The sequence below is a fragment of the Salvelinus alpinus genome, chromosome 17, assembly GCF_045679555.1.
Source record: "Salvelinus alpinus chromosome 17, SLU_Salpinus.1, whole genome shotgun sequence".
Taxonomy (NCBI): domain Eukaryota; kingdom Metazoa; phylum Chordata; class Actinopteri; order Salmoniformes; family Salmonidae; genus Salvelinus; species Salvelinus alpinus.
Window position 1 is genome coordinate 43,751,016 of NC_092102.1, and position 27,500 is coordinate 43,778,515.

Below are 27,500 nucleotides of genomic sequence, written 5' to 3' on the forward strand. Positions count from 1 at the left end.
CCACCTAATCAAGGAATCAGAAAATGAATCTAGTTAAAAACAAAAGCATTAGCTACAGCTAGCTAGCTAGCACTGCAGTGCATAACATGTGGTGTGTAGTTGACTCAAAGAGAAAGACAATAGTTGAACAGTTTTGAACAAATTCATTTCTTCAAAGATGAAGGAGAAGCAAGAGAGAAAGAGACAGCGAGAGCAAGCTATATTTCGTTTTTTAAACATTCAATTTCACTTATTTAGCTAGCAAATGCAGCTAGCTAGTTTAGTCTCCTCAAACACCCGGCTCAAACAGAGAGGGATGCTATGTTAGCTAGCTGGCTATGGCTAACTAACGCTGGAACTCTTCCAAGTCAAGCTTTTGGTTGTATTAGTTTATTGCCACCTGGGGCCTGCGGTGTAACTGCTAAACTGCTGACTGTACACTGTACTGCATGATTGTAGTGGGTTTACCAACGCGTTAGTTCTAGTAGCTATGTTGACTGTGCCATATAACGATGTAGGCTGTCTGTAGCGGTTATGGAATGAAGGTTTGGCTTGGAAACGTTCTTTCACCTGGTCACAGACAACTGTTGTGTTTGTGCAATTGAAGTCCACAAGCGAAGGGAAACGGTGAGAGGAAGAGAACGAGTAGATGTGAGAAGGAATTATACAACAAGCAAAGTGATCATACTGTTCTTACAAATGTCACTGCTTGAAGACTAGGGGGCGACATTTTCGTTTTTGGCTAAAAAACGTACCCATTTGAAACTGCCTATTTCTCAGCCCCGAAACTAGAATATGCATATAAGTGTCAGATTAGGATAGAAAACACTCAGAAGTTTCCAAAACTGTAAATGTTTTGTCTGTGAGTTAAACAGAACTGATATTGCAGGCTAAAACCTGGGGAAAATCCAATCAGGAAGTGACCCTGTTTTTGAAACCTCTCTGTTCCTATGCATCCCTATTGCCCATTGAAAGGGATATCAACCAGACTTCTTTTTCTATGGCTTCCCTAAGGTGTCAACAGCCTTTAGCCATAGTTTCAGGCTTTTATTTTGAAGAATGAGCGTGAAAGGGCACATTGCGTAAGTGGATAGGTGGGGGCTCTCAGAGTGAGTTCTGCGTAACAGAGAAAGGCGGCCATTGTTCCTCCCTGTCCTAGTGAAAAGCCAACTGTCCCGGTTGATATATTATCGAATAGATATTTGAAAAACATCCTGAAGATGGATTATAAAAAACGTTTGACATGTTTCTGTGGACATTATGGATATAATTTGGGATTTTTGTCGGCGTTGTCGAGAGCGCTCTTTCCGGTGGATTCCTGGGCATAACGCATCAAACTAACTGAGGTATTTGGATATAAAAAATATATTTATGGAACAAAAGGAACATTTGTTGTCTAACTGGGAGTCTCGTGAGTGAAAACATCCGAAGATCATCAAAGGTAAACTATTAATTTGATTGCTTTTCTGATTTTCGTGACCAAGTTACCTGATGCTAGGTGTACTTATTGTTTTGTCAAGCGATCGATAAACTTACACAAACGCTTGTATTGCTTTCGCTGTAAAGCATCATTTCAAAATCTGAGACGACAGATGGATTAACAAAAGGCTAAGCTGTGTTTTGCAATATTGCACTTGTGATTTCATGAAATTATATTATATTATATACATGTGGCGCTAGGCTAGGCTATGCTAGTCAGCGTTTCTGATGACAATTATCCCGGATCCGGGATGGGTGGTTCAGAAAGGTTAAAGTGTATTAAATGTTTTTTTAGTAGTAAGTGCTCTTCACTCACTTCATTACTAAGTTATCTCCAAGCTATCCTGGTTGTCATATAGCCAAACAGCTGCCTGGTTGTCATATAGCCAAACAGCTGCCTGGTTGTCATATAGCCAAACAGCTGCCTGGTTGTCAGATAACCAAACAGCTGCCTGGTTGTCAGATAACCAAACAGCTGCCTGGTTGTTATATAGCCAAACAGCTGCCTGGATGTCATATAGCCAAACAGCTGCCTGGTTGTCAGATAACCAAACAGCTGCCTGGTTGTCATATAGCCAAACAGCTGCCTGGTTGTTATATAGCCAAACAGCTGCCTGGTTGTTATATAGCCAAACAGCTGCCTGGTTGTCATATAGCCAAACAGCTGCCTGGTTGTCATATAGCCAAACAGCTGCCTGGTTGTCATATAGCCAAACAGCTGCCTGGTTGTTATATAGCCTAACAGCTGCCTGGTTGTTATATAGCCAAACAGCTGCCTGGTTGTCATATAGCCAAACAGCTGCCTGGTTGTTATATAGCCAAACAGCTGCCTGGTTGTCATATAGCCAAACAGCTGCCTGGTTGTCAGATAACCAAACAGCTGCCTGTGCTCAAAGTTAAAAACTGTTAGTGTTTACACCAAGTTAGCTTGTGCTACATTTTATCCCCTATGCTAAGAGTTTGGCACACGCTCAGACAGACAGACAGGCTCAGATCTGGCTTGGCCCATAAGGTTAGCGGCTACATGGCTAACACCATCATCAAGATGGCTTCTACCCAGCCCGGGGTTGGAGCCTGAACAGGACACATTTAACCAAGGATGCTGTGACTAAACAATTCCGTTATCATCTGCAGACAATCTCATTATAGCAGGCCTCTCCTACTTTTAGCATTCACCTGATTGTTCTCTCCTACTTTTAGACATTTAAAAAAAAATGTAACCTTTATTTAACTAGGCAAGTCAGTTAAGAACAAATTCTTATTTACAATGACAGCCTACCCCGGCCAAACCCGAACGATGTGGGGCCAATTGTGTGCCGCCCTATGGGACTCCCAATCACGGGCCAGATGTGATGCAGCCTGGATTCAAACCAGGGACTGCAGTGACGCCTCTTGCACTAAGATGCAGTGCCTTAGACCGCTGGGCCACTCAGGAGACCCGATTAACAGATGCTCTTATACAGAGTGACTTAAAGGACCAATCAGGGTTAAGTTCCTTGCTCAAAGGTACATAGACAGATTTTTCACCTAGTCAGCTAGGGAATTTTGAACTAGTGATCTTTCGGTTGTTGGCCAAACGCTCTTAACCGCTAGGCTATCTGCTGTCCAACAACGACAGACCTCCAAAACACTGAGGACATCACCCATCTCCCTGACCATCCGTCCTTCTCTGTCCTGGTTAATCTCAAACTTCTTCTCTCTGTCCTGGTTTATCTCAAACTTCTTCTCTCTGTCCTGGTTTATCTCAAACTTCTTCTCTCTCTCTTGGTTAATCTCAAACTTCTCTCTGTCCTGGTTTATCTCAAACTTTTTCTCTCTGTCCTGGTTTATCTCAAACTTCTTCTCTCTGTTTTGGTTTATCTCAAACTCCTTCTCTCTGTCCTGGTTTATCTCAAACTTCTTCTCTCTGTCCTGGTTTATCTCAAACTTCTTCTCTCTGTTTTGGTTAATCTCAAACTTCTTCTCTCTGTTTTGGTTCAACATTATCCCCGTCACCTCCCCCATACATCTCTTTCTATGTTCTCTGTCTCTCTCTGTTTAAATGACGCTGACACAACACATGGGAGAGTCGCCCACACAGTATTTAACTGGAGGAGTAAGGAGGGCCGTCTCATGTATGTGATATAGAGTAGATAAGGCTGTCATGACAGGCGCTGGGTCTAGCCAGGCAGAATGTGAAGTGACAGGTCCATTAGGCTCGGGTTAACCCACAGTAATGCATCTGTAGATGAACGAGGGAATACGCCTGCAGACCCAGTTTACTGACACTGGGTTCCATCCAGCTGCAGAGTCAGCCTTCCTGGAAGCAACAGCAGAGTAGCTTATAGGAGGAAGCCCTCAACTACACAAGAGTTTATACTGTAATTAGGTTTAAGTCGGGCTAGTAAATAATATCTTCATGGTGTATGTTTTGTCAGAAAGGTTACCTGGGGGTGTCGTTCCTGCTCTCCAGGCTGTCACAGAGCCCCTTAGAGGGGGTGGACCTCCCGCTGCTGTCAGGGTCCTGGGCGGGGGGCATGGGGTAGGCCTGGTTAGGTAGGGCTGTGCGGCGGCCCTCCCCTCCTCCTCCCTCTCTCTGGGGCTTGATGGGGCCCCTCAGACCCATCTCAGAGCTCCTCTTCATGGCCTGTAGCTGGGCCAGGGGCACGATGTCGCAGGCGTGGGGCCGGTGCCACACCGTCTGCTGACTGGCACTGTTGTAGTAGTAGAAGCGTTTGTTGTGGCTGTCAAACAGCTCCCACCACTGGCTGCCATCGGACTGGCGCACGGCGGCGCCTGCTGGGGGCTCCCAGCCACACTCCCCCGAGGCCAGGTTCACGTACATGCGCTCCTGCGAGCGCGGCTCCAAGATCTCCACCCAGTCACAGCTAGAGAGAGGAGAGAGGGGGGACATGGGAAATGTAGTCAAGATCTGGAAGACTAGACTCTATATGACTGACATTCTGAAAATAGGTCTTTTTTTCTTCTTTTTTTAAATGGAAAATCACTGATGATGACTAATAGTTTGATCAGTTACGCGAGCACGGACTAAAGAGAAAGGAAAAGTGACCCAGGATTAAACATAGATTACATCTGCAGTTGGCTGAGGGATTAAAGTAAGTGTAGAAGGAGGGCCAGTGGACAGAGGCAGGGGGGGCTGGGGCTGTTGCCCACTAGGAGGTTCTCTCTGGGCCCAGCACCCAGGCTCTAATCTACTCAAGGAGAGGCCAAACAAAGGAGCCAGGCGAGAGAGAGCGAGCTGCTTCAGCAACACAATTAGACCCAACCAAATCATGAGAAAACAAAAATATAACTATTTCAAATCAAATCAAATCAAAGTTTATTTGTCACGTGCGCCGAATACAACAGGTGTAGTAGACCTTACAGTGAAATGCTTACAGGCTCTAACCAATAGACACACTAGAAAAAATCTACAAAAAAACAGAACAAACTGGAATGTTATCTGGCCCTAAAAAGACAGTACACAGTGGCAGAATACCTGACCACAGTGACTGACCCCAAATTAAGAAAATCCTTGACTATGTACAGATTCAGTGAGCATAGCCTTGCTATTGAGAAAGGCTGCCGTAGGCAGACCTGGCTCTCAAGAGAAGACAAGCTATTGTCACGGCTTTCGCCGAAGTTGGTCCCTCTCCTTGTTCGGCGGTCGAAGTCACCGACCTTCTATCCATCGCTGATCCATTTTTCATTTTCCATTGGTTTTGTCTTGTCTTGTATCACGCCTGGTTCCAATCCCATCAATTACATGTTGTGTATTTAACCCTCTGTTCTCCCCCATGTCCTTGTCCGTAATTGTTTCTTCTAGTGCTTATGCACGGTATGCTGGTATTGACCGGGTTTTGTTTGACCCATTTATTGTATTGTTCTGTTGACTGTGGATTATGGATATTAAACAACACCGTTGTAAATCAGTTTTCGCTCTCCTGCGCCTGACTTCTCTGCCGCCAGTACGCACCTCATTACAGCTATGTGCACACTGCCCACAAAATGAGGTGGAAACTGAGCTGCACTTCCTAAACAACTGTCAAATGTATGACCATATTAGAGACACATATTTCCCTCAGACAGCAGCCAGATTTGTGACTCGTTGCCATGAGAACAGGGCAACCAGTTGGGAACAAACAACATTGTAAATACAGCCAATATTTATCTGTTTATGTATCTTCCTCTACTATTTGTACTACAACTATTTACACATTACTAAGAGAGAGACAGAGGCAGAAACACAGAGAGAGAGAGAGAGACAGAGGCAGAGAGAGAGAGAGAGAGAGAGAGAGAGAGAGAGAGAGAGAGAGAGAGAGAGAGAGAGAGAGAGAGAGAGAGAGAGAGACAGAGAGAGAGAGAGAGAGACAGAAAGAAAGAGACAGAAAGAAAGAGACAGAAAGAAAGAGACAGAAAGAAAGAGACAGAAAGAGAGAGAGGCATACAATCATAGCTACATACTCATACCCACATGTACAGCAGCACAAAATAAAACAAACATAGATGCTGTCTAGGTCACCCATTCTCCTGAAGGCCCCGAGCAGAATCAACCGTGCAGAATCAACCGTGCAGAATCAACCGTAGAGAATTAACCGTGCAGAATCAACCGTGCAGAATCAACCGTAGAGAATTAACCGTGCAGAATCAACCGTAGAGAATTAACCGTGCAGAATCAACCGTGTTGGCATGGTAGCTCTAAACACACTGTTAATCACAGTAGGCAGTGTACCTACACAGGTTCAACAGTTCACAACCAACTACATACTAAGGAGCGTTCCACCCACCCACCCACCCACCCACCCACCCACCCACCCACCCACCCACCCACACACACACACACACACACACACACACACACACACACACACACACACACACACACACACACACACACACACACACACACACACACACACACACACACACACACACACACACACACCCACCCACACACACACACGTTAAAACCTGTCAGTAAAGAAAACAAGACTCACAAAGGGAACAACTGGATGATCACCCACCACTCTGCTAAGACCTCTTGGAAATGTTAAAAACTCACAAAGACACACTTTGTTTTATGTGAAAAGGTGTAATAAATCCCTGTTACTTTCTACAAATTATTCTTACAGACATAAAATCGACCAACAATTTTTTGCACAACAGCACTTTCTCCCTCTGTCCTGAGTCTCCTCCCCAAACAACATGACATGGTCTCTGAAATGAAAGCTACACTCCCATCTTAGTGTTCAGACTATCAGGTCCCACTGACTTACACACTTCAACACACTATCGGAGGATTCCTGCTTCTGGATGGTCCACAGAACGCTAAGAAAGCACTGCGGTCCTGAGGTACTGTATGTCCTGTTCCCGTGCTGGCTTGACTTGTGTCTTTCTAGGAAGAATCCTCTCGTCCCTAAACAACCTGTCCAAAACCTTGTCCGACGCGTCTCATAATTCACACCTACCTGTCCCAAATCCAAGAGTCTCACCTCCAGCTCATGTGTGTGTGTGTGTGTGTGTGTGTGTGTGTGTGTGTGTGTGTGTGTGTGTGTGTGTGTGTGTGTGTGTGTGTGTGTGTGTGTGTGGTCAGTCATTCTCCTTCCTCTCAACCCACTCTCCAATCTCCGCTATTGACTAAAGGGGAGTCTCCCTCTCTCTGGGGCTTTGGGACAGTCTCGTTCCCTCCACTCCTCCCAGGGGACACTGGTGCCTCTCAGCAGTCACCTCTATTTCTGTCAGACACCCAGGTTGACCACAGGCCACCGGCCCCATGTCACATGACCAGTTGACCAGGACAGGAATAGAGCATGTTTGGGGAAGTGCACGTGTGTGTTTGTTTATGGGTTTGGGCTCCCGAGTAACGCAGCGGTCTAAGGCACTCCATCTCAGTGCTAGAGGCATCACTACAAACCCTGGTTTGATTCCAGGCTGTATCACAACTGGCCGTGATTGGGAGTCCCATAAGGCGGCGCACAATCAGGGTGGCGCACAATTGGCCCAGCATCGTCCGGGTTTGGCTTGGGTAAGCCGTCATTGTAAATAAGAATTTGTTCTTAACTTAACTGACTTGCCTAGTTAAATAAAGGTTAAATAACTAAAGAAGAAACAATCCTACTGCGATCAAACCTGAATCAGAAATCTCCTCAGAAGTAAATCTGTGGTCCCGCTGGTGGCTCAGCCCCTCAGTGGTAGAGCGCTAATACTGTACATCAACCCCACCCTAGTACCACACATAGCACTGTCACACACTGCCCAGACCCCTACCTGACTGAGAAGGAGAAACGCTGCTCTCTGTCCTCTCAGTCCTCTGGCTCCCCTGTCTGTGAAAGACTGTCCTTGTCCGCATGTCACCCACAGCTAGCATAGTAGCTGACTGACTCTGTGTGTGCTGCTCTCTGTCCTCTCACACCAACTCCCCAGTGGTATCCCCCCCCCCCACAGCCAGCCCCAGTAATCCAGGGCTCCCAGCCACAGGCCTGCTTTTGTCCCTCTCAATAACGCTGACTAGACCCTGCTATAAAGCTCTGTCCTGGCTGTCACTGCATCAAATCCCACCAGCCAGGGTCATGAAAATACTAATGCCTCAGGGCTTACACTACACAACATGACACAGACACACACAGAGGGAGAACCCGTACAGTGGAGAGCAAACCAACAATGTTGGTCTGTTGTGACTCCCAGCGCCTGAGAAAGAGAGAGAGAAACACTTCCAACTAGGTCATGGCTAGAAGGGATCCAACTTTTGTCAAATGAATGTTGTTTTATCTAACCCTAACCCAAACCCTTTTCTTAACCTTAACCTAATTATCCTAACATGCTGCGTTAATTATCCTAACCTGCTACGTTAATTCTCCTAACCTACTACGTTATTTTTCATAACCTACTACTTTAATTATCCTAACCTGCTACGTTAATTCTCCTAACCTGCTATGTTAATTCTCCTAACCTACTACGTTAATTATCCTAACCTGCTACGTTAATTATCCTAACCTACTACGTTATTTCTCCTAACCTACTACTTTAATTCTCCTAACCTGCTACTTTAATTCTCCTAACCTGCTGCGTTAATTCTCCTAACCTACTACGTTAATTCTCCTAACCTGCTACGTTAATTCTCCTAAACTGCTACATTAATTCTCTTAACCTGCTACGTTAATTATCCTAACCTGCTACGTTAATTCTCCTAATCTGCTGCGTAAATTCTCCTAACCTGCTACGAAAAGTGAAATCTGACAAGAGCTGGACCCCTTCTAGCCATGACCTTCGACCTGGACCATGACCAACCAACTCAATGATACCTGACCTCAGAGAACTGAGAAACAGCAGAAAATGTCTGTCTGTCTGTCTGTCTGTGTCTGTCTGTCTGTCTGTCTGTCTGTCTGTCTGTCTGTCTGTCTGTCTGTCTGTCTGTCTGTCTGTCTGTCTGTCTGTCTGTCTGTCTGTCTGTCTGTCTGTCTGTCTGTCTGCCTGCCTGCCTGCCTGTCTGTCTGTCTGTCTGTCTGTCTGTCTGTCTGTCTGTCTGTCTGTCTGTCTGTCTGTCTGCCTGCCTGCCTGCCTGTCTGTCTGCCTGTCTGTCTGCTTGTCTGTCTGTCTGTCTGTCTGTCTGTCTGTCTGTCTGTCTGTCTGTCTGTCTGTCTGTCTGTCTGTCTGTCTGTCTGTCTGTCTGTCTGTCTGTCTGTCTGTCTGGGGAAACTGACTAGAGATATAAAGAGACGTAATATGATTGATAGTGTAGCAGTACATGCTACTCATGCTCTCACAGTTGTCTTCTGTTATTGTTATTGAGGCGTTGCAGAACTTAACTTCCTGTGTCTGTGGCAGGGAGACGTTTAACTGTATCTTAACAACACTGTAGCATACACACTGCCAGATGTTTCAATGCTGCTATTCTTTCCCCAGGCTTTTTTTGCAAATTCACCTGCCGCTTGTTACTTGGGACAGTTTTGGTATAATCTCTAACTTTCTAGTTGTGCCCAAACATGTGACATCAACCTGACCTTTGAACAAAGAGGGTTTTCCTGTATGTCTCTTTGACAGGTGAGTCTTCAGAAACACGCCCAGACTGGACCTGGGGTTGACACAGCTTGTACAAGGACAGGGATGTGCAGAGACCTTTCAGGGGGAAGGTGCTCAAACGGGAAAAAGATTGACATCGTGGGCTATCAGCTGATCATTGATGGTGATGATTGATGTAAATCTGCTAGTCAGCTAGCTCATTTTTTTATATATTTTTTTACTATTTGTGATTTATCTTCATTGCTCTTCAATAATTGCTTCATAATAAAATATTAATTAGCTTCTAACTCAAGATGTACACTGAGTGTACAAAACATTAGGAACACCTGCTCTTTCCATGACATAGACTGACCAGGTGAATCCAGGTGAAAGCTATGATCCCTTATTGATGGTAGTAGATGCCAGGCGCATCGGTTTGAGTGTGTAAAGAACTGCAACGCTGCTGGGTTTTTGACGCTCAACAGTTTCCTTTGTGTATCAGGAATGGTCCAGCACCCAAAGGACATCCAGCCAACTTGACACAACTGTGGGAAGCATTGGAGTCAATATGGGCCAGCATCGCTGTGGAACGCTTCCGACACCTTGTAGAGTCTATGTACCGACGAACTGAGGCTGTTCTGAGAGGGGTGCAACAAAATATTAGGAATGTGATCCTCATGTTTTGTACACTCAGTGTATGGCTGGCTGGCTCGTGGCTCGTGTGGATATTTAAGCATATGGTGGTTATCGAGAGTCTAGACGACCTGTGTTGCTGCTGTCGACTGAGGAAGGCATGGAGTTGGGTCAGGGCGAGGGTCATTGATGCAGCTGCTCCTGTCTGACTTTTTGCCTCGCTCTGCTGCGCGTGCCAGCCAACCAGACCGAATATTGATGATGATGTAAATCAAGTGTTATCAAGTGCTAATCAATAGTTATGCTGATGTGGCACTACTGTTGATATTTAAACTATGTTAGCTAGCTTCACACACTCGACCTGTTCACCTCATCTCAAGACATGCATGTTTGGGTACCGGGGCGTACGCAATCTCTGTACAAGTTAGACTAGGAAAACGGCACAAGGGGCAATGGGTTCAGAACAATGACAAAACTTTATACAAAAAATGGTAATTATACCACCAGGATAGAAAAGGGCCATACGCTAGGCATGCCTGCACAAGGAGCTGGGCTTAGTTTAGATAGGGAGGGAAGAGACAGGGGCAATGAGAGAGACATTCAGCTACTCATACAATCCTATTGCAAGGAGTTTGTCAATAGCTCTGCAGATGAGGAAGTAAATGCTGTGCAGTCACTGCATGGGAATCAGGGTAAACAACACTCTCCTCCCTGAGCTGAATCCACTTGTGTGCAATCTAATTCAAGAGAAACATCATGCTGTGAAGCCAGAACTCGAACCGAAGTTTGATTTGGTTTATAAATATCACGAGGACAGTCTCTCTCTCTCTCTCTCTCTCTCTCTCTCTCTCTCTCTCTCTCTCTCTCTCTCTCTCTCTCTCTCTCTCTCTCTCTCTCTCTCTCTCTCTCTCTCTCTCTCTCTCTCTCTCTCTCTCTCTCTCTCTCTCTCTCTCTCTCTCTCTCTCTCTCTCTCTCTCTCTCTCTCTCTCTCTCTCTCTCTCTCTCTCTCTCTCTCTCTCTCTCTCTCTCTCTCTCTCTCTCTCTCTCTCTCTCTCTCTCTCTCTCTCTCTCTCTCTCTCTCTCTCTCTCTCTCTATATATATATATATATATATATATATTTTCCCTGACACCCAGAAGTACTCGTTACATGTTGAATGCTTGGCAGGACAATTAATGGTCTAATTCACACACTTATCAAGAGAACATTACTGTGCCTTACAGATCCTTACTGAGCCTTACAGATCCTTACTGAGCCTTACAGATACTTACAAATCCTTACTGAGCCTTACAGATCCTTACTGAGCCTTACCGATCCTTACTGAGCCTTACAGATACTTACAAATCCTTACTGAGCCTGACAGATCCTTACTGAGCCTTACAGATACTTACAGATCCTTACTGAGCCTTACAGATCGTTACTGATCCTTACTGAGCCTTACAGATCCTTACTGAGCTTTACAGATCCTATCTGAGCCTTACAGATCCTTACAGAGCCATACTGAGCCTTACAGATCCTTACATATCCTTACTGAGCCTTACAGATCCTATCTGCGCCTTACATATTCTTACAGATCCTTACTGAGCCTTACAGATCCTTACATATCCTTACTGAGCCTTACATATCCTTACTGAGCCTTACTTATCCTTACATATCCTTACATATTCTTACAGATCCTTACTGAGCCTTACAGATCTCTACTGAGCCTTACAGATCCTTACTGAGCCTTACAGATCCTTACAGTTCTTTACTGGGCCTTATAGATCCTTACTGACCCTTACAGATCCTTACAGATCCTTACTGAGCCTTACTGAGCCTTACAGATCCTTACTGAGCCTTATAGATCCTTACAGACCCTTACTGAGCCTTACAGATCCTTACTGAGCCTTATAGATCCTTACAGATCCTTACTGAGCCTTACATATCCTCACTGAGCCTTACATATCCTTACTGAGCCTTACTGATCCTTACAGACCCTTACAGAGCCCTACAGAGCCAGAGCTTTACAGAGCCTTATGGAGCCTTTCCGAGCCCTACAGATCCTTACAGACTCTTACTGAGCCTTACAGAAATGTACCGATCCTTACAGAGCCTTACTCAGCCTTACAGAGCCTTACATGCAAGGCCCAAAAGAAAGAACCAACGGAAAAAACAGTATCCCACGTTACATTGCTGTTAGAGACATATATATACTCAGTCCCATAAAGAATTCGATAACAAATCAAATTTTGACAAACTCCCATATTATCTATTTGGTGAAATACCACAGTGTGCCATCACAGTGAATACAACCCATCACAGTGAATACAACCCATCACAGTGAATACAACCCATCACAGTGAATACAACCCATCACAGTGAATACATTGTAAATACAACCCATATTTATGTTTATTTATGTTCCATTTTGTACTTTAACTATTTGCACATCGTTACAACACTTTATATAGACATAATATGACATTTGAAATGTCTCTATTTGTTTATTATTTATTTTCTGTTTATTTCACTTTTGTTTTTTTCTATTTCACTTGCTTTGGCAATGTTAACATATGTTTCCCATGCGAATAAAGCCCTTTAAATGGAATTGGAGAACTGAAACTGAGCACGTTTCTAAACACAGGGTCTCCCTCCGGAGCTCTTGGCTTGTGACTCCAGGCTGCCCACAAAGGGTGAAAATTAGCGTTCTGCCCATGCCAGGCTGCCCATGCCAGGCTGCCCATGCCAGGCTGCCTATACCATCCTGGGCTCGCACCCAACATCCACTGGAGCTTCACAAAATGGCTAACGAGACACATTATTAGCCAAGCTGGCAGGGACACCATGCCATCACCACCACCACGCCCCAACTCTGGGCCCCCATAGCTGGGTTCTCTTTTGTGTGCCACAGGATGAAATACTAGATCTGAGGCTTGGCCACTTCAATATGGCTTTAGTGCTATCCTGACTACTGAGGCTTCTTTAGGCTCTGGAAAATAGCTCTGCTCACCTGAACCCCCCCCCCCCCCCCCCCCTCAATTAAGTTCAATTAAATTCAAAGGGCTTTATTGGCATGGGAAACATATGTTTACATTTCCAAAGAAAGTAAATGTCAATCTCAACTCTCTCTCGCTCTCTCTCTCTCTCAATTCAATTCAAAGGGCAAAATATCTAGGTGCTGCTGTAGGCCCTCCTTGGTTGGTGAAAGAAGCACCAGATCATCAGCAAACAGTTGACATTTAACTTCACATTCTAGTAGGGTGAGGCCGGGTGCTGCAGACTGTTCTAGGGCCCACGCCAATTTGTTAATATATACATGTACAGTGGGGAGAACAAGTATTTGATACACTGACAATTTTGCAGGTTTTCCTACTTACAAAGCATGTAGAGGTCTGTAATTTTTATCATAGGTACACTTCAACTGTGAGAGAAGGAATCTAAAACAAAAATCCAGAAAATCACATTGTATGATTTTTAAGTAATTAATTTGCATTTTATTGCATGACATAAGTATTTGATACATCAGAAAAGCAGAACTGAATATTTGGTACAGAAACCTTAGTTTGCAATTACAGAGATCATATGTTTCCTGTAGTTCTTGACCAGGTTTGCACACACTGCAGCAGGGATTTTGGCCCACTCCTCCATACAGACCTTCTCCAGATCCTTCAGGTTTCGGGGCTGTCGCTGGGCAATACGGACTTTCGGCTCCCTCCAAAGATTTTCTATTGGGTTCAGGTCTGGAGACTGGCTAGGCCACTCCAGGACCTTGAGATGCTTCTTACGGAGCCACTCCTTAGTTGCCCTGGCTGTGTGTTTCGGGTCGTTGTCATGCTGGAAGACCCAGCCACGACCCATCTTCAATGCTCTTACTGAGGGAAGGAGGTTGTTGGTCAAGATCTCGCGATACATGGCCCCATCCATCCTCCCCTCAATACGGTGCAGTTGTCCTGTCCCCTTTGCAGAAAAGCATCCCCAAAGAATGATGTTTCCACCTCCATGCTTCACGGTTGGGATGGTGTTCTTGGGGTTGTACTCATCCTTCTATTCCCCCAAACACGGCGAGTGGAGTTTAGAGCAAAAAGCTCTATTTTTGTCTCATCAGACCACATGACCTTCTCCCATTCCTCCTCTGGATCATCCAGATGGTCATTGGCAAACTTCAGACGGGCCTGGACATGCGCTGGCTTGAGCAGGGGGACCTTGCGTGCGCTGCAGGATTTTAATCCATGACGGCGTAGTGTGTTACTAATGGTTTTCTTTGAGACTGTGGTCCCAGCTCTCTTCAGGTCATTGACCAGGTCCTGCCGTGTAGTTCTGGGCTGATCCCTCACATTCCTCATGATCATTGATGCCCCACGAGGTGAGATCTTGCATGGAGCCCCAGACCGAGGGTGATTGACCGTCATCTTGAACTTCTTCCATTTTCTAATAATTGTGCCAACAGTTGTTGCCTTCTCACCAAGCTGCTTGCCTATTGTCCTGTAGCCCATCCCAGCCTTGTACAGGTCTACAATTTATCCCTGATGTCCTTACACAGCTCTCTGGTCTTGGCCATTGTGGAGAGGTTGGAGTCTGTTTGATTGAGTGTGTGGACAGGTGTCTTTTATACAGGTAACGAGTTCAAACAGGTGCAGTTAATACAGGTAATGAGTGGAGAACAGGAGGGCTTCTTAAAGAAAAACTAACAGGTCTGTGAGAGCCGGAATTCTTACTGGTTGGTAGGTGATCAAATACTTATGTCATGCAATAAAATGCAAATTAATTACTTAAAAATCATACAATGTGATTTTCTGGATTTTTGTTTTAGATTCCGTCTCTCACAGTTGAAGTGTACCTATGATAAAAATGACAGACCTCTACATGCTTTGTAAGTAGGAAAACCTGCAAAATCGGCAGTGTATCAAATACTTGTTCTCCCCACTGTATGTTGAAGAGGGTGGGGCTCCAGCTGCATCCCTGTCTCACTCCACGGCCCTGTGGAAAGAAATGTTTGTCTCCACTTCTGTTGATTGTGGTAATCAGTCCTTGGTTCCAAATATTGGGGAAGGTGCCAGAGCTGAGGATGATGTTAAAGAGTTTAAGCCAATAGGAATTTGTGGTCTGCATATTTTATAATTTCATTTAGGATGCCATCAACACCACAGGCCTTTTTGGGTTAGAGGGTTTGTATTTTGTCCTGTACTTCATTCAGTGTACTTGGAGAATCCAGTGGGTTCTGGTGGTCTTTACTAGTTGATTCTAATATTTATAATTGATCATGTATATGTTTTTGCTGTTTGTTCTTTGTTATAGAGCCAAAAAGATTGTAGAAGTGGTTCATCCATACATCTCCCTTTTGGATAGATAACTCTTCGTGTTGTGGTGTGTTTTGTTTGTTCCAATTTCTCCAGAATTGGTTAGATTATATGGATTCTTCCATTATATTGAGCTGATTTCTGATGTGCTGTACCTTCTTTTTCCGTAGTGTATTTCTGTGTTGTTTTAGTGTTTCACCATAGTGAATTCTTAGGCTCAGGTTTTCTGGGTCTCTATGTTTTTGGTTGGACAGGTTTCTCAATTTCTTTCTTAGGTTTTTGCATTCTTCATGAATTTTATTTTATTTATTTATTTTTATTTCACCTTTTTTTAACCAGGTAGGCTAGTTGAGAACAAGTTCTCATTTGCAACTGTGACCTGGCCAAGATAAAGCATAGCAATTCGACACATACAACAACACAGAGTTACACATGGAATAAACAAAACATACAGTCAATAATACAGTAGAAAAATAAGTCTATATACAATGTGAGCAAATGAGGTGAGATAAGGGAGGTAAAGGCAAAAAAAGGCCATGGTGGCGAGGAAAATACAATATAGCAAGTAAAACACTGGAATGGTAGATTTGCAGTGGAAGAATGTGCAAAGTAGAAATAGAAATAATGGGGTGCAAAAGAGCAAAATAAATAAATAAATACAGTAGGGGGAAGAGGTAGTTGTTTGGGCTAAATTATAGATGGGCTATGTACAGGTGCAGTAATCTGTGAGCTGCTCTGACAGCTGGTGCTTAAAGCTAGTGAGGGAGATAAGTGTTTCCAGCTTCAGAAGATTTTTGCAGTTCGTTCCAGTCATTGGCAGCAGAGAACTGGAAGGAGAGGCGGCCAAAGGAGGAATTGGCTTTGGGGGTGACCAGAGAGATATACCTGCTGGAGTGCGTGCTACGAGTGGGTGCTGCTATGGTGACCAGTGAGCTGAGATAAGGCGGGGCTTTACCTAGCAGAGACTTATAGATGACCTGGAGCCAGTGGGTTTGGCGACGAGTATGAAGTGAGGGCCAACCAACGAGAGCGTACAGGTCGCAATGGTGGGTAGTGTATGGGGCTTTGGTGACAAAACGGATGGCACTGTGATAGACTGCATCCAGTTTGAAGAGTAGAGTGTTGGAGGCTATTTTATAGATGACATCACCGAAGTCGGATCGGTAGGATGGTCCGTTTTACGAGGGTATGTTTGGCAGCATGAGTGAAGGATGCTTTGTTGCGATATAGGAAGCCGATTCTAGATATAATTTTGGATTGGAGATGCTTAATGTGAGTCTGGAAGGAGAGTTTACAGTCTAACCAGACACCTAGGTATTTGTAGTTGTCCACGTATTCTAAGTCAGAGCCGTCCAGAGTAGTGATGCTGGACGGGCGAGCAGTGATCGGTTGAATAGCATGCATTTAGTTTTACTTGCGTTTAAGGCCACGGAAGGAGAGTTGTATGGCATTGAAGCTCGTCTGGAGGTTGGTTAACTGTTTAGGGATAGGGGGCAGCATTTTCACTTTGGATGAATAGTGTGCCGAGAGTGAACTGCCTCCTACTCTGTCCCAGATGCTAATATATGCATATTATTATAGAAAATATTTTTTTTATTTTTTAACACTCTGAAGTTTCTAAAACTGTTTGAATGATGTCTGTGAGTATAACATAACTCATATGGCAGGCAAAAACCCGAGAAAAAATCCAAACAGGAAGTGGGAATTCTGAGGCTGGTCGATTTTCAACTCATCGCCTATTGAAATCCCAGTGGGATATGGATCTGTTTGCACTTCCTACGGCTTCCACTAGATGTCAACAGTCTGTAGAACGTTGAATGAAGCGTCTACTGTGATGTTGAGCCGGATGGGAGCTGTTTGAGTCAATGGTCTGGCAGAGAGCCAGGTCCTGGTCACGCGCATTCCACATGATATCGACTTGCGTTCCATTACTTCTATAGACACAAAGGAATTCTCCGGTTGGAACGTTATTGAATATTTATGATAACAACATCCTGAAGATTGATTCTATACTTAGTTTGACAAGTTTATTTGACCTGTAATATAACTTTTTGAAGTTTTCGTCCGAAGTTCGCCTGGACCTGCACGAGCGTTTGGATATGTGTACTAAACGTGCTAACAAAAGTAGCTACTTGGACATAGATAATGGACATTATCGAACAAAACAACAATTATTGTGGAACTAGGATTCCTGGGAGTGCATTCTGATGAAGATCATCAAAGGTAAGGGAATATTTATAATGTAATTTCGTATTTCTGTTGACTCCAACATGGCAGAGAAATGTTGTTTCTATCTGAGCGCCGTCTCAGATTATTGCATGGTTTGCTTTTTCCGTAAAGTCTTTTTGAAATCTGACACAGCGGTTGCATTAACCTTTTGACACTACAGGGGGTGCTGTTTCAACTTCGACATTTTGCGTTCCCAAATTAAACTGCCTCGTACTCAATTCTTGCTCTACAATATGCATATTATTATTACTATTGGATAGAAAACAATCTCTAGTTTCTAAAACCGTTTGAATTATGTCTGTGGGTGAACCAGAAGTCTTTCTGCAGCGAAAATCATGACAGGAACTGCGAAGGTCTGAAAACTAGGCTCTGATCTCGGATCAGTTTAAAGCTCTGTATGTGTCCTATGGGTCAAAATGAACTGCACCCGCCTTCCCCTGGATGTCAGTAACCAATGAGAAGTGGAATGGAGTCTCTACGTAATTCTCAGACTTTATAAAAGGCCATGGAGTGGAAGGTCCGTTCTTTTCGACGCTCGTCAAGACGCAAGAGAGGACATCAGGATGGCATGCTCAAAAGCTCTCGTTATCGGCCTAAGATATATCCGTCTGTGATTTAATTCGAAATAGGTGTTAGAAACATCATAACGAAGTTATTTTAAACCGATTTATATCAGTTTATGCGAGTATATTGCTATTTTCGGAATTTTCGTAGTATTGCGTTTTGAGGATTTGGACATGTGTGTGCCACGTAGCTATTGTTAGCTGCTAATTCCGAAGTTGAAGAGGACGTTTTACAACAAAGCAACGATTCTTTTGGACAAAGGACACCTTGCCCAAGATTCTGATGGAAGCTCAACTAATAGTAAGAACTATTTATGATGTTAATTCGTTGTTCTGTGGAAAAATGTAAAAGTATTTTTCGGCCATTATTGCGGCACTGGTCTGGCTGTAACGCACACTGTATGTCTAGTAACGTTAATTTTAAAAATCTAACACAGCGGTTGCATTAATTTACATTTTACATTTACATTTTAGACATTTAGCAGACGCTCTTATCCAGAGCGACTTACAGTAGAGTGCATACATTTTACTACATTTTTTTTCTTTTTACAAGGATATCCCTACCGGCCAAACCCTCCCGAACCCAGACGACGCTATGCCAATTGTGCGTCGCCCCACGGATCTCCCGGTTGCTGCCGGCTGCGACAGAGCCTGGGCGCGAACCCAGAGACTCTGGTGCCCTAGACCACTGTGCCACCCGGGAGACAATAACTAATGCATCTTTCAATTGCTGTCCAACCTGTATTTTTTAGTCAAGTTTTCGATTATTTATTGATTAGATTAGGTGCCTTTCCAAGATGGCGCCGGCCAGAATGCATGCCATGTTTTTACTGATTACATTGCATAACCACGATTTGTGCTGCTAAATATGCACATTTTCGAACAAAAGCTATATGCATTGTGTAATATGATGTTACAGGACTGTCATCTGATGAAGTATATCAAGGTTAGTAAAATTATATATCTTTTGCTGGGTTGTTACGATCGCTAACATTTACTGCTGGTAAATGCGGTTGTGATTCTGGCTATTGTGGTAAGCTCATATAATGCTATATTGTGTTTTCGCTGTAAAACACTTAAAAAATCTGACATATTGGCTGGATTCACAAGATGTTGGGCTTTCATTTGCTGTACGCTGTGTATTTTTCAGAAATGTTTTATGATGAGTAATTAGTTATTTGACGTTGGTCTCTGTAATTATTCTGGCAGCTTCGGCACTATTTCAGATTGCAGCTGCAATGTAGAACTGTGATTTATACCTGAAAAATGCACATTTTTCTAAAAAAACATATGCTATACCATAAATATGTTATCAGACTGTCATCTTATGAAGTTGTTTATTGGTTAGTGGCTATATATATCTTTATTTAGTCGAATTAGTGATAGCTACTGATGGAGTAAAACTGGTGGAGTAAAAAAAGTGGTGTCTTTTGCTAACATGGTTAGCTAATAGATTTACATATTGTGTCTTCCCTGTAAAACATTTAAAAAATCAGAAATGATGGCTGGATTCACAAGATCTGTATCTTTCATCTGGTGTCTTGGACTTGTGATTTAATGATATTTAGATGCTAGTATTGTGACGCTATGCTAGGCTATGCTAGTCAGCTTTTTTACTGTGGGGGGTGCTCCCGGATCCGGGATGGTGACTCGTGAGAAGTTAAGAACAAGTGTATCTTTAATTCTATGTAAAACATGTATCTTTCATCAACGTTTATGATGAGTATTTCTGTTATTTGACGTGGCTCTCTGCAATTTCTCAGGATATTTTGGAGGCATTTCTGAACATGGCGCCAATGTAACCTGAGATTTTTGGATATAAATATGCACATTATCGAACAAAACATACATTTATTGTGTAACATGATGTCCTATGAGTGTCATCTGATGAAGATCATCAAAGGTTAGTGATTAATTTTATCTCTATTTCTGCTTTTTGTGACTCCTATCTTTGGCTGGGAAAATGGCTGTGTGTTTTTTGGACTTGGCGGTGATCTAACATAATCATATGTTGTGTTTTTGCTGTATTTTTTTTTTTTAATCGGACACGATGGGTAGATTAACAAGATGTGTATCTTTCATTTGCTGTATTGGACTTGTTAATGTGTGAAAGTTACATATTTCCCCAAAATATTTTTGAATTTCCCGCACTGCCTTTTCAGCGGAATGTTGTCGAGGGGTTCTGCTAGCGGAACGTGTGTCCTAGAAAGGTTAACACAGTGTCCGAAGAGGGGCCAGAAGTATACAGAATGGTGTCGTTTGCGTAGAGGTGGATCAGAGAATCACCAGCAGCAAGAGCAACATCATTGATGTATACAGAGAAGAGAGTCGGCCCGGGGATTGAACCCTGTGGCACCCCCATAGAGACTGCCAGAGGTCCGGACAACAGGCCCTCCGATTTGACACACTGATCTCTATCAGAAAAGTAGTTGGTAAACAAGGCGAGGCTGTCGAGTCTGCCAATAAGAATGTGGTGATTGACAGAGTCGAAAGCCTTGACCAGGTTGATGAATACAGCTGCACAGTATTGTCTCTTATCGATGGCGGTTATGATGTCGTTTAGGACCTTGAGCGTGGTTGAGGTGCACCCGTGACCAGCTCTGAAACCAGATTGCATAGCGGAGAAGGTACGGTGGGATTCGAAATGGTCGGTAATCTGTTTGTTAACTTGGCTTTCGAAGACCTTAGAAATCGCCGTGTCCCCAGTCAGCCCAACCACTCACTGGACCCATATGTTCACTTGGCTACGCATGCCTCTCTCTAATACCAATATGCCTCGTCCATTACTGTCCTGGTTAGTGATTACTGTCTTATTTCACTGTAGAGCCTCTAGCCCTGCTCAATATGCCTTAACCAACCATGTTGTTCCGCCTCCTACATATCATTACTCAATGCCTAGGTTAACCTCCAATGTACTCACATCCTACCTTACATCCTACCTTACCTTTGTCTGTACACTATACCTTGAATCTATGCTATCGAGCCCAGAAACCTGCTCCTTTTACTCTCTGTTCCGAACGTGCCAGTTCGTATAGCATTTAGCCGTACCCTTATCCTACTTCTCCTCTGTTCCTCTGGTGATGTAGAGGTTAATCCAGGTCCCCACTCCCACTCCCCAGGTGCTCTCATTTGTTGACTTCTGTAACCATAAAAGCCTTGGTTTCATGCATGTTAACATTAGAAGCCTACTCCCTAAGTTTGTTTTACTCACTGCTTTAGCACAATCTGCCAACCCAGATGTCTTAACCGTGTCTGAATCCTGGCTCAGGAAAACCACCAAAACCCCTGAAATCTCCATCGTCAACTATAACATTTTCTGCCAAGATAGAACTGCCAAATGGTGCGGTGTTGCAATCTACTGCAGAGATAGCCTGCAGAGTTCTGTCATACTATCCAGGTCTGTACCCAAACAATTCGAGCTTCTACTTCTAAAAATTCACCTTTCCAGAAACAAGTCTCCCACTGTTGCCGCTTGCTATAGACCACCCTCTGCTCCCAGCTGTGCCCTAGATACCATATGTGAATTGATTGCCCCCCATCTATCTTCTGAGCTCGTGCTACTAGGTGACCTAAACTGGGACATGCAAAGGCAAAGGATGGCTATTTGAAGAATCTCAAATATAAAATATATTTAGATTTGTTTAACACTTTTTTGGTTACTAGATGATTCCATATGTGTTATTTCATAGTTTTGATGTCTTCACTATTATTCTACAACGTAGACTAATATGTAGGTAGCCACAGAGTAATACATGTTCCTTGGCCTGAAAATGGCTGATCTTCCCCTCTAGGATGGAGAAGCTATCTTCATTAAAGTATAGGGATTCTATTGGGGGGAAATAGGTAACTCACATGAGGATATTTTTCTCTGTTGAAATAATTTCCTTATTAATTTCTAGCCAGATGAAAAGACTTCCTGTTTTGACTAATTTAATAGAGTGGGTTAGGTCTGCTCTATACGAAATTAGCACACCCCCTGAGTCCCTTCCATGTTTCACACCTGGTAGTTTGGTGGTTGGGATTACCAGCTCTCTGTAACCTAGAGAGCAGCCAGTGGGTCTGTCTCCTCTATACCATGTTCCTTGTTGGATGACAATGTCTGTATTTCTGATTTCTTTGATGAAGTCCGGGTTCCTGCTCTTTAGGCCAAAGGCAAATGAGCTCAAACCTGGTATATTCCAGGATGAGATAGTAAAAGCTTTGTGCTCCATAGTATCTAGTGTTGTTTTCGTGTGGTTTAGGCTCAGAACATTACAGTAGGTGTGAGCAGAGCATGTTGAGCATCTGATACATATTTCTTAGGTTGCAGGATGGGGCTTGGGTGCGTGTATTAGTGGGGGTTGGGCCTGTTGCCCTGCTCACAGCCTGGGCATATGTCCTGCTGTCATGGTCTCTCTCTCTCTCTCGCTCTCTCTCTCTCTCTCAATCTCTCAACTCTCGCTCTCAACTCTCTCAACTCTCTATATCCTTCAACTCTCTCTCAACTCAATTAAATTCAAAGGGCTTTATTGGCATGTCTATCTCTCTCAACTCTCTCTCTTTCAACTCTCTCAACTCTCTATCTTTCTCAACTCTCTGTCTCTCTCTTTATCTCTCGACTCTCTATCTCTCTCACTCTCTATCTCTCTCGACTCTCTCTCTATCTCTCAACTCTCTCTCTATCTCTCTCTATCTCTCTCGACTCTCTCTATCTCTCTCGACTCTCTCTATCTCTCTCTCTCTCTCTCTCAACTCGCTATCTTTCTCAACTCTCTCAACTCTCAACTCTCTCTGTCTCTCTCTGTCTCCTTGTTCCTGTGTGTAAGGACTACACTGCTGTTGATTCTCACAATCATGATCAGCTATCGCTGAGACTTTCAAGACTGGGACGGGGGTGAGGGGAGGGGGTGAGGGGACGGGGCTGTGGGGTCTTGGGTGAGGGTACAGGGGTGAGGGGAGGGGGTGTGGGGCCACAACAACAGGGCTCACCTGTTCTCCCTTTACAGAGTAAATAAACATGGAAGCCTGGACTCACACATGGCTCACTGTGGCAGCATAAACACAAACACACACACACGCACACACCTGGTCCAGCTCAGCCAACATGGGCTGCAGCTCTGCAAGTAATTAACCCGATTGGCTTTGCCTGTTCTGCTTAGCCTGCTGAAAAGCAATATGTCTGTCTGATTACTCACACACACACACACACACACACACACACACACACACACACACACACACACACACACACACACACACACACACACACACACACACACACACACACACACACACACACACACACACACACACATACACACACACACACACAGCTCAGGACAGATATCAGTACCCCCTCCCACCCGTGTCCCAGCCATCACAGCAGGCAAAAGGACTGTTGCTGTTCATATAGGCCAGAACAGGACAGGACAGGAAGCTCTGTACCAACTTCCTGTTATTAAGGAGGTAGAGAGATACTGAGGAGAGAAGTGATCAAACAGGAGTAACACTAATATCCTTCTACTGTAACTCTCTACCTGTGTCCCTGCTCAGACACACACATCCTGATGAGTACATGAGCACATTGTCCACTGTCTGTCTGAAAGGGGATTTCCCCCTGGCTCTGCCACAGTATATAATCATTACTATATTAACAACATTCACTTTTTTATCATATACATCACACTTCATGTCTCTCTTCCTCTCTCTCTCTCTCTCTCTCTCTCTCTCTCTCTCTCTCTCTCTCTCTCTCTCTCTCTCTCCCTTTCTCCCTCTCTCTCTCTCTCTCTCTCTCTCTCTCTCTCTCTCTCTTCCTCTCTCTCTTCCTCTCTCTCTTCCTCTCTCTCTCTCTCTCTCTCTCTCTCTCTCTCTCTCTCTCTCTCTCTCTCTCTCTCTCTCTCTCTCTCTCTCTCTCTCTCTCTCTCTCTCTTCCTCTCTCTCTTCCTCTCTCTCCCTTTCTTTCTCTCTCTCTCTCTCTCTCTCTCTCTCTCTCTCTCTTCCTCTCTCTCTCTTCCTCTCTCTCTCTTCCTCTCTCTCTTCCTCTCTCTCCCTTTCTTCCTCTCTCTCTCTCTCTCTCTCTCTCTTCCTCTCTCTCCCGCAGCATTGACACACACATCTAAAAAACTCAGAGGTTTTACCTTACTGCCGTCCGAGAGGAATTGCCAACACGGATAGAGATCTTTGGTCTATGTGAGAGCATGCATATGGGTATGTACAGGGTCTGTCCAATGTTTAAACCACTTCGGCCTGCCAAGCTGGGGAGAGTGAGTCTCACTGGCCCATGTATGCTTTAGCATTGCATAGTCATGAGTAAGGTTGAGATAGCTTCACCTTTACTTGGAGCATTCCCATGTTTCAGTACAAAGGCTCTCTGAGAGCCAAACCACTGCTAAAGAGCACTAAATCTCTCAACACTCTGACTCAAAGCTCTGTGAGACACTCTGAGGTAACAAGCACAGGACCATCCTGCTCTCTCAGACTGGCTGACTACTGTATGTGTCTGTCTGTGGAACTGTTTACAGCTCTGACTGTATGTCTCTGTTAGAGATTTACTCTACCTGTCTCTATTGTACTCTCTATCTCTCTCTCTCTCCCCCTGCTCTCTCTCTATCTGTTGTCTCTCTCCACCTCTCCCCCTGCTCTCTCTCTATCTCGCTTTCTCTCTCTCTCCCTGCTCTCTCTCTATCTCTCTTTCTCTCTCTCTCCCTACCTCTCTCTCTCTCTCCCCCTGCTCTCTCTCTCTCTCTCTCTCTCCCTGCTCTCTCTCTCTGTTTCTCTCTCTCCTCCTGCTCTCTCTTTCTCTCTCTCCCCCTGCTCTCTCTCTATCTCTCTTTCTCTCTCTCCCCCTGCTCTCTCTCTATCCCTCTTTCTCTCTCTCCCTGCTCTCTCTCTCTGTTTCTCTCTCTCCTCCTGCTCTCTCTTTCTCTCTCTCCCCCTGCTCTCTCTCTCTCTCTTTCTCTCTCTCCCCCTGCTCTCTCTCTATCTCTCTTTCTCTCTCTCCCCCTGCTCTCTCTCTATCTCTTTTTCTCTCTCCCCCTACTCTCTCTCTCTCTGTTTGTCTCTCTCTCTCTCTCTCTCACAGACACAGACACAAATACAATCAGCCTCTCAAATAAAATAAAATTGTATTTGTCACATAATATAAAAAATAACAAGAGGAATAAATACAAAATGAGTAATGATAACTTGGCTATATACACGGGGTACAAGTGCTGAGTACATGTGCAGGGGTACGAGGTCATTGAGGTAGATACAGTACATACAGAACCGTGGAAAAGGATTTGTCTCCTTTTTAATTTTCGCTACTTTTGTATTTTTTTTTTAATACTGAATGTTATCAGATCTTCAACCAAAACCTAATATTAGATAAAGGGAACCAGAGTGAACGAATAACACAACAATTACATACTTATTTCATAAACAAAGTTATGCAACACCCAATGTTCCCGTGTGAGAAATAATTGCCTCGTTACACAAGAACTGGTTTTGCCACCTTTAGCTGCAAATGACTGCAACAAAACGCTTCCTGTAGTTGTTGATCAGTCTCTCACGTCGCTGTGGAGGAATTTTGGCCCATTCTTCCATGCAGAACTGCTGTAACTCAGTGACATTTGTGGGTTTTCAAGCATGAACTGCTCGTTTCAAGTCCTGCCACAACATCTCAATTGGGAGTAGGTCTGGACTTTGACCTAGGTCATTCCAAAACGTCACATTTGTTGCTTTTTAGCCATTTTCATGTGTGTTTAGGATCATTGTCTTGCTGCATGACCGTTGGTATGAGGATCTTACTGTGGAATGCAGTGGTTGGTTTTCACCAGACATAATGGGACCCATGTCCTCCCAAAAGTTATACTATTTAATAATCTGTCCATGGAACATTCTTCCAGAAGTCTTGATGATCATCCAGGTGCTTCCAAGGTGTTTTTTTTGGCAAACTTTGTTTTCACAGCGATGTGAGAGACTGATCAACAACTACAGGAAGCGTTTGGTTGGAGTCATTGCTGCTAAAGGCTGAACAACCACTTATTGAGTGTAAGGGGGCTGCACAGCTGGAAATGCAAAATTGTAGTGTATTTGAGGTTTTAAAAGTATTCTATTGTTTGTAATTTCAACTTTGAAATGCCAAACTTGATTTGCCATAACTAAAAATGTATCAACCCCAACAAAAATGTTCATTAATTACATCCACATAATAATTTACATGTCCTGTTGTTGCAGTAACATTTTCCTGCTGTAGCAAACTGGCTCAAATTAAGATCCTACATTTGGGCTACCGAGTGGTGCAGTGGTCTAAGGCACTGCATCTCAGTGCAAGAGGCGACACTATAGTACCTGGTTTGAATCCAGGCTGTCCCATAGGGCGGCGCACAATTGGTCCAGCGCTGTTGGGGTTTGGCCAGAGCAGACCGTCGTTGTAAATAAGAATTCGTTTTTAACTGATTTGCCTAGTAAAATAAAGGTGAAATAAATCAAATAAACATCTGTATAGGTAGAGGTAAAGTGACTAGGCAACAGGGTAGAAATCTCTGTTAGGGATTTCTCTACCAGTCTCTATTGCTCTCCCCTCTCTCTCTCACAAACACAGTCAATTAACTTCTCAAAAGGCATGTGTTTGTCAAACACCGTGAGCTATTTGTGTAGACTACTGAGTCTGTGTATGGGAGTGTGTTAACGTGTGTGTGTGTGTGTGTGTGTGTTTGTGTGTGGCAAAGGCGCAGTGATTGACGAGTAGCAACCTGTTTCTTGTAAAACAAATGTAAGGGGAAAATAAATCCTTGGCCTGAGTGCTACTAGACTAAGGTAAAGAGGGAAGAATGCTACAGCCTGGTGAAATACATCTGTTGTTATCACTCTCACCACAATGACAAGTTCTGATATGAACACTACTCTGCCAAAAAGCCTTGTGCAGCGGCCCACCAAACAGTTAATCTTCTAGTGAACTCACATTTTTAGCAACTCAGCAAAACACAGAGTACATACTGCTAAACACAGAGTACATACCGCTAAACACAGAGTACATACCGCTAAACACGGAGTACATACCGCTAAACACGGAGTACATACCGCTAAACACAGAGTACATACGGCTAAACACAGAGTACATACCGCTAAATACAGAGTACATACCGCTAAACACAGAGTACATACAGCTAAATACAGAGTACATACCGCTAAATACAGAGTACATACGGCTAAACACAGAGTACATACGGCTAAACACAGAGTATATACGGCTAAACACAGAGTACATACCGCTAAATACAGAGTACATACCGCTAAACACAGAGTACATACAGCTAAATACAGAGTACATACCGCTAAATACAGAGTACATACCGCTAAACACAGAGTACATACCGCTAAACACATAGTACATACCGCTACA

At 43.9% G+C, this 27,500-nt stretch overlaps 1 protein-coding gene across 2 annotated transcripts in view; it reads right to left on the reverse strand.

Moving 5' to 3' along the window:
* The window catches only part of LOC139542996 (rho GTPase-activating protein 39-like), a 151,969-nt gene that overhangs the window by 80,541 nt on the left and 43,928 nt on the right, over positions 1-27,500 (reverse strand). For both annotated transcript variants that reach the window (XM_071349051.1, XM_071349052.1), the window contains exon 2: positions 3,885-4,325. In XM_071349051.1, the coding sequence (XP_071205152.1) occupies positions 3,885-4,325 (441 nt within the window). The remainder of the gene's footprint in view (positions 1-3,884; positions 4,326-27,500) is intronic.